The sequence below is a fragment of the Carcharodon carcharias genome, chromosome 15 (genome assembly GCF_017639515.1).
Source record: "Carcharodon carcharias isolate sCarCar2 chromosome 15, sCarCar2.pri, whole genome shotgun sequence".
Classification (NCBI taxonomy): domain Eukaryota; kingdom Metazoa; phylum Chordata; class Chondrichthyes; order Lamniformes; family Lamnidae; genus Carcharodon; species Carcharodon carcharias.
In genome coordinates, this window is record NC_054481.1 from 56,641,690 (window position 1) to 56,655,239 (window position 13,550).

Sequence of the window (13,550 nt, forward strand, 5' to 3'; positions counted from 1 at the left end):
ACTTGCCATAGAGGGAGTGCAACAGAGGTTCACCAGGTTAATCCCTGGGATGGGAGGATTGTCGTTTGAGGAAAGATTGGATGTGTATTCCCTGGAATTTCGAAGAATAAGGGGTGACCTCACTGAAACTTACAAAATTCTTCCAGGGTTTGATAGGGCGGGTGTAGTTAAGATGTTTCCCCTGGCTGGTGAGTCTAAAAGCTAAGGGCATGGTTTCAGGAAAAGGAGGCAGCCACTTAAGACCGAGATGAGAAATTTCTTCACTCAGAGAGTGGTGAATCTTTGGAATTCTGTACCCCAGAGGGCTGTGGAAGCTCAATCATTGAGCATGTTCAAGACAGAAATCGATAGATTTCTGGAGACTGGGTAACTTCAAGGGATATGGAGATAGTGCAGGAAAGTGACATTGAGGTCAATGATCAGCTATTATGTAGTTGAATGGCGGAGCAGGCTCAATGGGCTGAATGGCCTACTCCTGCCCCTATGTTCCTGAATGTTCCCGCATCCTGCCTTTGCTATCCCAGATCTGCCATTCAAAGTTCATCATTGCCAAGGTGGCACACTCAACACCCTATTAGTTCTGTCATACTCCCAACAATAGCCATCTCCCACTTCTACTTGACCTCAGCATCAAACTCCTAGTACCCCCACAACTCCTACCCAGACTCTTGTGTTCACCCCTATGCTTTTACATCCCATAATGACCATTCCTAAACTCTAGATACATTCTCCCAACATATCCAACCCACATACCTCTCTACCCCACCTAGAAACTTTCCACCTCTGCTACAGGCAATGCTTAACTACCTGCATCCTGGAACATCTACCCTATCACCTTCCTTTGTATTCTGGGTTTCATAAATAATGGTAAGAGATAAAATTAACTAAATACAGGTAATAATAACCAAAGCCACAGTTTACAGTTTCTCTGCAAATACTTGTATTATCATAGAATTCCAGCCCAAAAATGTCTCTCAGATTCTTGCAATATACTCTAACAAACGGGCAATTTGATTTGTTCAGTCATTGTAAATCATGGTTCCATACCACGATGTATATTGCATAATATAAAACACCACACCCATGACTCACCATTGGCAACACCAATGGAGACCTGTATAGTTACAATTCCCATTGAGACTAATAACTTCTAAAAGAGAGATGAATTTCCCAGCAACCAACCTACAGAATTGTAGGACAAAATTTCACATTTTAAGACTTCTACTGTAAAAAGAAACAAACTAAAACCAACATAAGGCACTACTTAATAAGCAATTAATACATTAACTTAAAGAAAAAGTACTTTTGTATGAACTAACTCAATCGAAATACACCATACAGTAAGTTTTTATTTTACATTTGTTTTGACGCAACAGATGATGTGTGCCAGGCAGATCAAACCCATGAGGGAAACTTGATCATGCGGTCACAACGATTTTGCACTTTGTATTATATTTTGAGATGCATGCCCTGAATTCAGTAGTACTAAGACTACCAAAACACTAGAGATTTTTTACAAAACTAAATTCAACATTTATTAACAAAAGAAAGGATTCCAAGCACATACATAGGTATACAAATTACTACTATAATTACTCCTAAAATCCCTAATTAATCTGGCTTCCAGTTACACCCCTGTTAAGGCAACAGTAAACAAAAAAAAAAGCTTTTAAATAGATTCCAGCCAGTTAGCACAATACTCTGGGCAGTAGAATTCAAAATGGCTTTTCCCAGCTTTGGTTTCTGTAGTCAGCAGTTTAATTTCTGTAGTCAGCAGTTTAATGCACAACTACTGGAGGCTTTTCACACTTCTGGTAGATCTTACAATGCCTTCTCTGACACACAGCCTCATTTCCCTTTATACATGTTTCTCCCTTTTAATCCAAATTCCATTGTTCCTATATGTCTTTGGAACTTTACTTTTCTCATAATATAAATCTATTCATGGTGCTAATATTGTCAGTAACCTTTGGGAAAAATAAACACACTGTTTGGCCTAGCTTCTCTGGCTAGGTGTAACATCCTACCATCTCTTTGAAATTCACACTACCCTGATTTATCTAAAAATGCAAATTCCCCTCAATTTACCTTCTAAAATCTCAGCCACGTTTACGTATTTAACATTTCAAACCTAGTTTCTTCTGATGAGTCAAAGCCCCCAGACCAGCTGTCTCCGATTCAATTAAATCCCACATACAAACACACACAGACAAACTATCCGAACTCCACCATTAATCTACTTTTGCTAGAATATCATGAGAATTGTTATACTTTCGTGGCACACTGTGCTTCTGGCAAATGGGTAGCAATACAAGATTAAATCTCAAGCTTCTGACAGGTTCACTTCTTTCTGCCACATCAGGTAAAATCTTCCAGTGTCCTTTAGAAATTGTTCACTTAGACAGAGTATTTCAGAACAGACTTTCACCAGGAAGGCTCATCTTGGTGACTCCTTGTTTCTTAAATCTCAAAGTCCCATCAGTCTTGTTCCCTTCCTTTTGTATAGAAAACCAATTTTCATAAGCGTTCTGCTTAGCTGTGAACACAAAATCAGTTCACCCTGCTCTTCACAGCAACTGTGTTTCTACCTCTTTTGACCATTTTATAAAGTCTCTCATTCAACAAAAAAAATATATATTTCCCCGGTGGCAATGGCTGCACCCTAATGATGGAGGATGGGGCAGACCACGACAAACTTGGACACCCACTCCATTATGTACTTGAGGGCTTCCCTGAACAGTCCCAGCATGGGAAGTATTGCTTGTGTGCCAGTGGCCTACTCCACAACGTTGTAGGTGATTTCATGGCTCTTGCTATGCATGCATTGTCCTTGTGTGGTCAGTTGCCAGAGAGGAGCCATGAGCCACAAGTACAGGGGGTAGCTTTTGCACCAAGTAGCGATCCTCTGGTTCTCATAGAAATCCAAAAACGGGAACGGCAGACTGCTTCAGTATGCAGACATTGTGGCTGCTTTCAGGATAGCTTGCGTTCAGCAATATGATGTACTGTACATGAAAGCACTCCAATTACATGTTTATGGTAGTCCTAATGATTCCTGTACCTCCCTATTGATTGGGGTACACCACACCTACGTATGTGTAGTCAATGGCATTCTGCATCACCATGAATCCTGCTATCCTGGCAAAGTCATGTGTCCTCTCACCCTGCTTGTCCATGCTGAGGGAGAAAACGGTGTATTAATTTCTCTTTGCATAAATCGTCTCCATCATCTCCTAGTTGCATCGATGGACAACCTACGGGAGATGTTGGATACGTCATTTGCTCCAGCATGCAAAGGTCTGTTTCCTCTTCAAAGCACTTCCCTTCTCTGCAGCGTCTGCTTTAGTTCTCGGCCATTTGCAAACTAAGGGGCACTGCAACTACAGCCACATATTTTGTGCAAGTTGGTTCATTAAATCCTCTGGTCACCCTGAATGAATGCAGCAACTCACCACAAAACCTCAAAAAGCAAGTAACAGCACTAACTTCTGCTGTGACAGTTAGTGGAAGTCAAAAGCTGCTCACTGGCAATTGCATACCAGCCCTTCAAGTAACACCAGTTGGTGGTGTCTCATACTGTTCAACACATGTTCAGCTGAGAGTCATTAGCACAGGCATCCAGTAGACATGCACAGACCATGTTTGTGAAATGTGCATCAATACAATCAGAACTTTCTTTACTCTGCTGACACATGCACAGCACACTTCAGCGAGCACCCTGCCACGCATGGGATGTTGCTCATGATGTGGCAGAAGTATCCAGTTATACAGTCCATGCCAATTTATTCCTTTGAGACTTTTGTAATGTAGTGTTACAGAACCCAAAAATATAGTCTCTAGATTTCTGTTCCATGCAGTGACTAGTCACATGTTTATGCTGCTCCTTCACTTGACACTAGATGGCGCACTTTACTCTCAGCAGCTTCCAGTCCTTGCAAATGTTTCAACAACTGCATCTTGCATTCATATAGCACCATTAATATATAGAAAAACAATTCACAAAGTGCCTCACAGGGGTACTATCAATAAATGGATTCCAAAAGAAGTTATTAAGCAGGGTGCCTAAGAGCTTGCTGAAAGAGTAGGGTATTAAGGGAGTTGGAAAGTCCGAGGTATTCAGGGAAGGAATTATAGAGCATGAGGCCAGCATTGAAGGCACAGCTGCCAATGGTGGGATGAGCATGTGGGAGGGAGGAGGCATGGGCTGAACAATAGGCCAGGACCAAGCAACAGAGAATTGGGATATATCTGTACTGTAAATGCAGTAATGTCCTGTCCTTCTGAAACAACTGTCAAAAACTGATCACTCAAAATTGAAGACATTACTGTGTTTTTGCTAATGCAGCATCTACACTTTTAAATGGGGCCTTAGCATGGAATTTTGCTTTAGTACAAGACATCCAAACTATCATGAGATAAAAACAAAAAACTGCGGATGCTGGAAATCCAAAACAAAAACAGAATTACCTGGAAAAACTCAGCAGGTCTGGCAGTGCTGCCAGACCTGCTGAGTTTTTCCAGGTAATTCTGTTTTTGTATCCAAACTATCATAATTGGGGCAATTAATGTGCTAAACAGAAGCATGAAATGTGGTCTATTCTTATCCTTGGCTTTTTTTGTCCTTGGGAGTGTTGTAAACTGTGAAGAGGACAGTGCAGAACTTCAAAAGGACATAGACAATTTGTGGCAGATGAAGTTCAATGTGGAGAAGTGTGAGGTAATGCATTTTGGTAGGAAGAACATCGACAGACAATATAAAATAAGGGGTGAAATTCTGAAGGGGGTGCAGGAGCAGAAAGACTTGGGCATCTTTTATATGCATAGATCATTGAAGGTGGCAGGACAGGTGGAGAGAGCAATTAGTAAAGCATATAATATCCTGGGCTTTATTAATAGGGGCATAGAGAACAAGAGCAAGGAGGTTATGCTGAATTTATATAAGAAGCTCATTCGACCTCAGCTGGAGTATTGTGTATAGTTCTGGGTGCCACATTATAGGAAGGATGTCAACACATTGGAGAGAGTGCAGAAGAAGTTTACAAGAATAGTTCCAGGGATGAGAAACTTCAGTTATGAAGATGGATTGGAGTGTTTGGGACTGTTCTCCACGGAGAGAAGAAGATTAAGCGATTTGATAGAGATGTTCAAAATCATGAGGGGGCTAGACAGAGTAGATAGGGAGAAGCTGTTCCTGCTCGTAAAAGGGCACAGATTTAAAGTGATTTGCAAAAGAAGCAAATGTGATGTGGGGAAATTCTTTTTGACATGGGTAGTTTGAGTCTGGAATGCACTGCCTGGAAGTGTGTTGGAGGCAGGTTCAATCGAGGCATTCAAGAGGGCATTAGATGATTATTTGAATAGAAACAACGTGCAGGGGAACGGGGAAAAGGCAGGGTAATGGTACTTGGTCATAATGCTCATTTGAAGAGCCAGTGCTGACACGATGGGCCAAATAGCATTTTTCTGTGCCACTAAAATTTTATGATTTTTCCCTAAAAGTGCATATTCTCCACAGAATTCATCTTCATTAGGCTGGCCTCAAGTTCCTAAAGAACGAAAGAAAGACTTGCGTATAATCGTGCCTTCCATGATCTCAGGACATTCAAAGGTGCTTCACAGCCAATTATATGCTTTTCTGAAGTGTAGTTAGCCAATTTGTGTGCAGCAAAGGCCCACAAACAGTAATGAGATAATGACTAGGTTATCTTATCTTCAGTGATGTCAGTCGAGGGATGAATATTGGCCAGGCTCCAGGAAGAACTCCCTGCTCTTCAAAATAGTGTCATAGGATAATTTACCTCCACCTTAGTGGGAGATAGGGCCTTGGTCTAACATCTCATCTGAAAGATTGCACCCTTGACAGTGCAGCATACACTTTGTACTACACTGGCATTTCAACTTGGATTATGTTCTCAAGTCTCTGTGCTCAATCTTCACATCAGTTAAGGCTGGTTTAGTTCAGTATTGGAGGGGTGGTGCCAGTGCATGTGTGTGTGACCCTGGGATTGTGAAACAGAATGTAACAAGATAAGCCCTGATGTTTAGGAACATTCTGGTTGTCCTTTTCCACAGGGAAATAGGAACAGGAGTAGGCCATTTAGCGTATTGAACCTGTTCCACCATTCAGTTAGCTCATAGCTAATCTGACCCGAACTCCATTTCTCCACCTTTGATCCATATCCGTTGGTATCCTTACCTAACAAAAAATCTATTGATCTCAGAGCTGAACGGCCCAATTCACTTCCAGCACCCACTGCCTTTTGGGGTAGAAAGTTCCAGAGTTCCACTTACTTTTCTGTGAAAAATGCTCCTTGATTTCATTCTCGAATGGCCTTGCTTCAGTTTTAATGATATGTCCCATTATTCTTGATTCCCCCACTGAGGAAATAGTTTCTCTCTGTCTAGTTTATTGAATTATTTTAACATTTTAAGCACCTCGGTCAGATTGCTCTGCAATCTTCTATATGTGAGGGAAGTTCCAGCTACTTAAGGAGTTATTCTTGGATAGACATTTGGTTTCACCATGGGTTATTTTATTGGCTGCATAGGGTGAGACTACTACTTCTGGCCAGAATGGAGGTGACTGGGTAATTCCTCTATCAATAACGCCTGGAAACCAAACTGACTTTAAGTTACTCATAATCCGGGCTAAGTTACTATCCTCCCCTCACTGCATTTTACTGGAGAAATAATCCTGCTGAGTTTGGGAGTCTGTTTGCTGTGGTCATGTGCCCTCATCACCAACTCATTGGCTGACACACTGCTGCCAATATTCACTCTGAATTTAATTTACCAGTTTATCATTCTAATTTTCAGCAAACTCCAAACTGATTTGAAGACCACTAACATTGAAGAGATGAAGATTGCCACAGAGGCATACTACGAGGAAGTAGGTTCACAGTAGGGACTTGGCTCTTTTTGACAATTCACTGCTTATAAGACAGCAGGGGTGTTATGAGCTGATAGTTTTCCAATTCACCTCTATTGTTCTTTGAGCTGTACTTTTGTGATATTCTACTCACTCATTGGTAATTTTACTGAACATAAAGAAACAACATTTTATGTGCCAGGATCCTTTAACAAATGGCTATAAAAAACCAACAAACCAAGCACTGGCATCCATTGCTAGAGGAATAAAATTGAAAAGCAGGCAAGTTATGTTAAACTTATATGGAGCTTTGGTCAGATCACACTTGAAATACTGTGCACAGTTCTGGTCTCCATATTATAAAAAAGGATTTTTGGCATTGGAGAAAATGCAGAAAATAATTACAAGGATAATACCAGAACTGAGACGTTATAATAGGAAAGACTGAACAGATACAGGTTCTTTTAGGGAAGGCAATGGCGTAGTGGTATTGTTGCTGGACTAGTAATCCAGAGACCCAGGATATTCAATAAAATTTGGAATTAAAAGTCTAATGACCATGAAACCAATGTCGATTGTTGTAAAAACCCATCTGGTTCACTAATACCCTAGGGAAGGAAATCTGTCATCCTTACCTGGTCTGGCCTACATGTGATTCCAGACCCACAGCAATGTGGTTGACTCTCAACTGCCCTCTGAAATGGCCTAGTAAGCCACTCAGTTGTAACAAACCGCTACAATGTCACAAAAAAAGGAATGAAACTGGATGGACCACCCGGCATCGACCTAGGCATCGGAAACGACAACGGCAATCGCAGCCCTGTCAACCCTGCAAAGTTCTCCTTACTAACATCTGGGGCTTAGTGCCAAAATTGGGAGAGCTGTCTCACAGACTGGTCAAACAACAGCCTGATGTAGTCATCTTCACGGAATCATACCTTACAGATAATTTCCCAGACACCACCATCGCCATCCCTATGTCCTGTCCCACAGACAGGACAGATCCAGCAGAGGTGATGGCACAGTGGTCAGTCAGGAGGGAGTTGCTCTGGGAGCCCTCAGCATCGACTGTGGACTCCATGAAATCTCATGGAATCAGGTCAAACATGGACAAGGAAACCTCGTGCTGATTACCACATACCGTCCTCCCTCAGCTGATGAATCAGTGCTCCTCCATGTTGGACATCACTTGGAGGAAACACTGTGGGTGGCAATGACGCAGAATGTACTCTGGGTAGAGGACTTCAATGTCCATCACCAAGAGTGGCTCGGTAGCACCACTACTGACCAAGCTGGCCAAGTCCTAAAGGACATAGCTGCTAGACTGGGTCTGCGGCAGGTGGTGAGGGAACCAACAAGAGGGAAAATCATACTTGACCTCATCCTCACCAACCTGCCTGTCGCAGATGCATCTGTGCATGACAGTATCGGTAGACATGACCACGCACAGTCGTTGTGGAAACAAAATTCCGCCTTCACGTTGAGGATACCCTCCATCATGTTTTGTGTACTACCACTGTGCTAAATAGGATAGATTTTGAACAGATCTAACAATTCAAGACTGGGCATCCGTGAGGCGCTGTGGGCCATCAGCAGCAGCAGCAGAATTGTACTCGAACACAATCTGTAACCTCATGGCCCAGCATTTCCCCCACTCTACCATTACCATCAAGCCAGGGAATCAACCTTGGTTCAATGAAGAGTGCAGGAGAGCATGCCAGTAGCAGCACCAGACATACCTAAAAATGAGGTGTCAACCTGGTGAAGTTATAACACAGGTCTACTTGTGTGCCAAACAGCATAAGCAGCAAGTGATAGAGCTAAGCGATCCCACAACCAAGGATCAGATCTAAGCTCTGCAGTCCTGCCACATCGTGAATAGTGGTGGACAATTAAACAATTCATTGGAGGAGGAGGTTCCAGAAATATCCCCATCCTCAATGATGGAGGAGCCCAGCACATCAGTGCAAAAGATAAAGCTGAAGCATTTGCAATAATCTTCAGCCAGAAGTGCTAAGTGGATGATCCATCTCGGTTTCCTCCAGAGGTCCCCAGCATCATAGATGCCAGCCTTCAGCCAATTAGATTCACTCCACGTGATATCAAGAAACAGTTGAAGGCACTGGATATTGCAAAGGCTATGGGCCCTGACAATATTCAGGCAATAGTACTGAAGACTTGTACTCCAGAACTTGCCGCACCCCAAGCCAAGCTTTTCCAGTACAGCTACAACACTCGCATTTACCTGGCTATGTGGATAATTGCCCAGGTATGTCCTATACACAAAAGGCAGGACAAATCCAATGCAGCCAATTATTGCCCCATCAGTCTACACTCCATCATCAGTAAAGTAATGGAAGGGGGTCATCAAGCAGCACTTGCTTAGCAATAACCTGCTCACTGACTCCCGGTTTGGGTTCCACCAGGGCCACTCAGCTCCTGACCTCATTACAGCCTTGATTCAAACATGGACAAAAGAGTTGAACTCCCAAGGTGAGGTGAGAGTGACTGCCCTTGACATCAAGGCCACATTTGACTGAGTGTGGCATCAAGGAGCCCTGGCAAAACTTGAGTCAATGGGAATCAGAGGGAAAACTCTCCTCTGGTTGGAGTCATACCTAGCATTAAGGAAGATGGTTGTGGTTGTTGGAGGTCAGTCATCTCAGCTCCAGGACATCACTGCAAGAGTTCCTCAGGGTAGTTTCCTCGGCCCAACCATCTTCAGCTGCTTCATCAGTGACCTTCCTTCCATAATAAGGTAAGAAGTGGGGATGTTTGCTGATGATTGCACAATATTCAGTACCATTTGCGACTCCTAAGTTACTGAAGCAGTCCATGTCCAAATGCAGTAAGACCTGGACAATATCCAGGTTTGGGCTGACAAATAGCAAATAACATTTGCGCCACACAAGTGTCAGGCAATGACTTCCAACAAGAGAGAATCCAACCATCGCCCCTTAATGTTCAATGGCATTACCATTACTGAATCCCCCACTATCAACATCCTGGGGGTTACCATTGACCAGAAACTGAACTGGACTAGCCATATAAATACCATGGCTACAAGAGCAGGTCAGAGTCTAGGAATCATGTGATGAGTAACTCACCACATGACTCCCCAAAGCCTGTCCACCATCTACAAGGCACAGGTCAGGAGTGTTGTGGAATACTCCCCACTTGCCTGGATGAGTGCAGCTCCCACAACTCTCAAGAAGCTTGACACCATCCAGGACAAAGGAGCTCACTTGATTGGCACCACATCCACAAACATTCATTCCCTCCACCACCACCACCAACGCACAGCAGCAGCAGTCTGTACCATCTATATGATGTACCGCAGGAATTCACCAAGGCTTCTTCAACAGCATCTTCAAACCCACAACCACTACCAGCTAGAAGGACAAGGGAAACAGATAGATGGGAACACCATCACCTGGAAGTTCCATTCCAAGCCACTCACCATCCTGACTTGGAAATATATCACTGTTCCTTCATTGTGGCTGGGTCAAAATTCTGGAACTCCCTAACAGCACTGTGGGTGCACCTACACCACATGGACTGCAGCGGTTCAAGAAGGCCATGACCAAAGACAATGGATGGAATTTTTTTCTCCCACCAGTGGTGGGAATCACAGCGGACAGGGGCACTCAACTTGGCAAGATGGAAACAGTAAATTTCCCACCAGCTCTCCCAACTTTGGCAGGTAAAAGGCAGGTCAAGTTTCTATGTCAGGAACCGCATTTGCATTTGTTGGCATGTCATAAATGCTCATTAAAGGGCCAACTCCGCTGGAATTATGTTCCCCATACAAATTAAGTCAATAAATTAACCCAGTGGATAATTAGTTTTGTCTGTTTCATGACAGAGTATAAGTGGCATGCACCTGGCGAACTTCAGTTCATCAATGACTTTGAGGCATGTAGATGTTGCTTTCACCTACCTTTAAGAGCGTTGGCTGTGAGCTTTCGGGTGCCTGTAGCACAAGCTGCGCCAAGGCTGGGCATGGGAGGCAATATTAGCAGGGAAAGGGGAGATGGAGGCCGGACTGGGTGTTATGGAACACTGGAGGAGAAGGGAAAGACAGAGGCAGGCCTTGGGGGGATTGTGGGAAAGACAGAGGCAGGCCTTGGGGGGATTGTGGAAAATCGGGGGGAAGGAGCAAGACAGAGGCAGGACTAGGGGATGATCAAGGACAAAATTGGGTAGTTAAAGACTGTCCTGGGGCAAGAGCTATAAGACTGTCCATGGAAGAGTCCAAGACTATCCTGGGGCTGAGGCCACACTGTCTGTGGCATATTGAAGAGACTGTCCTGGGACCGAGGCTATGGCAGGGGAAGCATGTTGAATAGGGGGAGGGGGGCGATCCCAGAAAGTCAGGGTGCATGTGGCCTCAAGAAGGGGAGGGGTCAGATCAACAAAAGGCAGAGAGACATTACCATTAAAGGGTTCGGGGGAGAACAGGAATATCTACATGGATAATAATGGGTTCAAGGGTAACGGGGGAGGCTGGATAGTTGGGAGGAAGGGGAATTCAGAGCATGGAGGAAGATAGGAAGGACTTGGTGGGTGACAGGGGGAGTTAGAAGCTGATCTCCCAGACAAAGGTCAGCAGCACCATTTTCAAGCTTACTTTACAATGATGCAGTTCAAAAAAACAAGCTAGAAAAAGATCAGGCAGGGAAAGATATCAATGGCCAGTTGAAGGGTGCACCCTTTAACTGCCCTGCTGAAACTATGGAGAGCTTGGCTGAGCTGAATGCTGGACTCAAGGGTCTAATGTACAATGAATGAGCTTTACCAATGGTGCGCATTCAGGTGAGAATCCATAATGTTTAGGTGCTGCAGTGCATATGGTCTTGATTGGCATCTGATCCTTACAGAGGCATGTAAGAATGGATGTAGGGTCAAAAAATCAATGGCCATGTCTGCTGCGCAGTGGCAGCATAGGCCCTACAAGCCTCCATGTTCCCAGTGCACTAGTCATGGCAGTCAAGGCACAATACTTGCAGTCAGGACATCATAAAAGTAAGGACTGGGTATCCATAATTATTAAGGCCACTGGAGGACAGCCAACACAAAGCTGATTATGGATCCTAGGACTTGGGTCTTTTGAATTGAATTAAGACCCTTGTGGATGTGCAGTCATGTTTGAGGGGAAAACTCAGCCATCTATCATCTTGCAGAATGATATCATCCTGCCAGGAGTGGCCTTGGTATGAGATGCGCAGACTGAGGGAAAGTCAAAGGCTGGAGACTTCATTCCTGCCTTCTATATGGAAAGAGACCATTCCAGGGAAACTACCATTAATTACTCAATTGTATGCATCCACAGATACAAGGAAGAGTGGAGAATGCAGGGTGCAGGCAATGCTGCCTTCTTGATAGCTGTGATTAGAATGAGAAGAAGGGCCTGTTGCCAATCAACACAGCTCAGGAAGACCATCGCCCTGAGGAACAAGAACCACTTGGGCCCCAAGAAGACCTGGGTGCTGATGAGGGGCCAAATCCATGAAGAGGTTTGGCACGACCAAGGGTCTGCAGAAGACGCAGCTCATACATGGAGATGAGCGAAAGACAATGCTGTAGATGCCTTCAATTGTCTAGGGATGTGGTAGCTCATACTTGTCACATTCTCCATGAAGAACTGATGCTGCACAGACTTGAAGGGTTTCCAATGCTGGTTGCTCTGAAGGTTACCAGAGCATGGAACATTTTTGCCTGCAGATCCTTCCATGGTTCCACAGGGGAACTTTGTGGAATCCACAGTCCGGCAATACACAAATCAATAAGGGAGGTGACAGATGCCTTCTTCAATAAATCTCACCATTACCTGCAGTTTGGCATTGATGAAGCAAGCCAGGTTGCCAGAGCTGTGGGATTCACTGCACTCTCACAATTTCCGCAGTGCAGGGCACCATCAAATGCACAGTGGGCCCTGAGAGCTCCCGGGCAGCAGCCTATGTGATTCAGTAATAGAAAAGTATTTCACTCTCTGAAAAATTAACAATAAAGGGTTCACATTTAAATATACAGGTCACAAGATTTCATCATTGAGACATGTAAAGAACCCATATTACAACAAACAGGTTGTTGCGAGCACAGTTCTCTTCATGCTTCAATGCAGGGGACACAGCAATACCTTTGTTGTCACCTTCAACCCTAATTATGGGGTCTTCCTTGGAAGGCGCAGTAGCTTAGGGATCATGTGGCCACTGTGGAATGTGCTTAGCACTCTACAAGCGCACATTCTTAAGCAACTACGCATAGTGCAGCCCTTTCAAACATGGCACCAACAAGTCAGTGGCCATGGCATCCTTCAAGAGCCTGAAACACTGTTGCACATAGATGCATTCATGCCTGCCTGACAGCAACTTAGCAAGGCAGCTCTAAGGCGAACCACATTTGTCAATGATTAGGGCTTGATCATCTCAAGAGGAAAGTACATCCAGACAGCATATCTCTCCAAATGCCAGCTCTCATGCATGATTAATGCAGAGGCTGTATCTTTAAACTGACCACGCTGGCCTGGGAGGAGGTCGCCAGGGGATTTTGATGTGCTCGTATGTCAGAGCCGTGACATCAGATAGGACATGGTGACGGCCTCTGACAACTCTGCCTGATATTTCCCTGCCTGTTTTTGCATCTCCAACAGTTCTCTCAGGGCCAATTGCAGAGGCTTGTC

The 13,550-nt window shown here is 44.2% G+C and overlaps 1 protein-coding gene across 2 annotated transcripts in view; it reads left to right on the top strand.

The window, feature by feature from the left end:
* Positions 1-13,550, top strand: part of iqce (IQ motif containing E) — a 105,804-nt gene that overhangs the window by 57,553 nt on the left and 34,701 nt on the right. For both annotated transcript variants that reach the window (XM_041207173.1, XM_041207174.1), the window contains exon 10: positions 6,817-6,889. In XM_041207173.1, the coding sequence (XP_041063107.1) occupies positions 6,817-6,889 (73 nt within the window). The remainder of the gene's footprint in view (positions 1-6,816; positions 6,890-13,550) is intronic.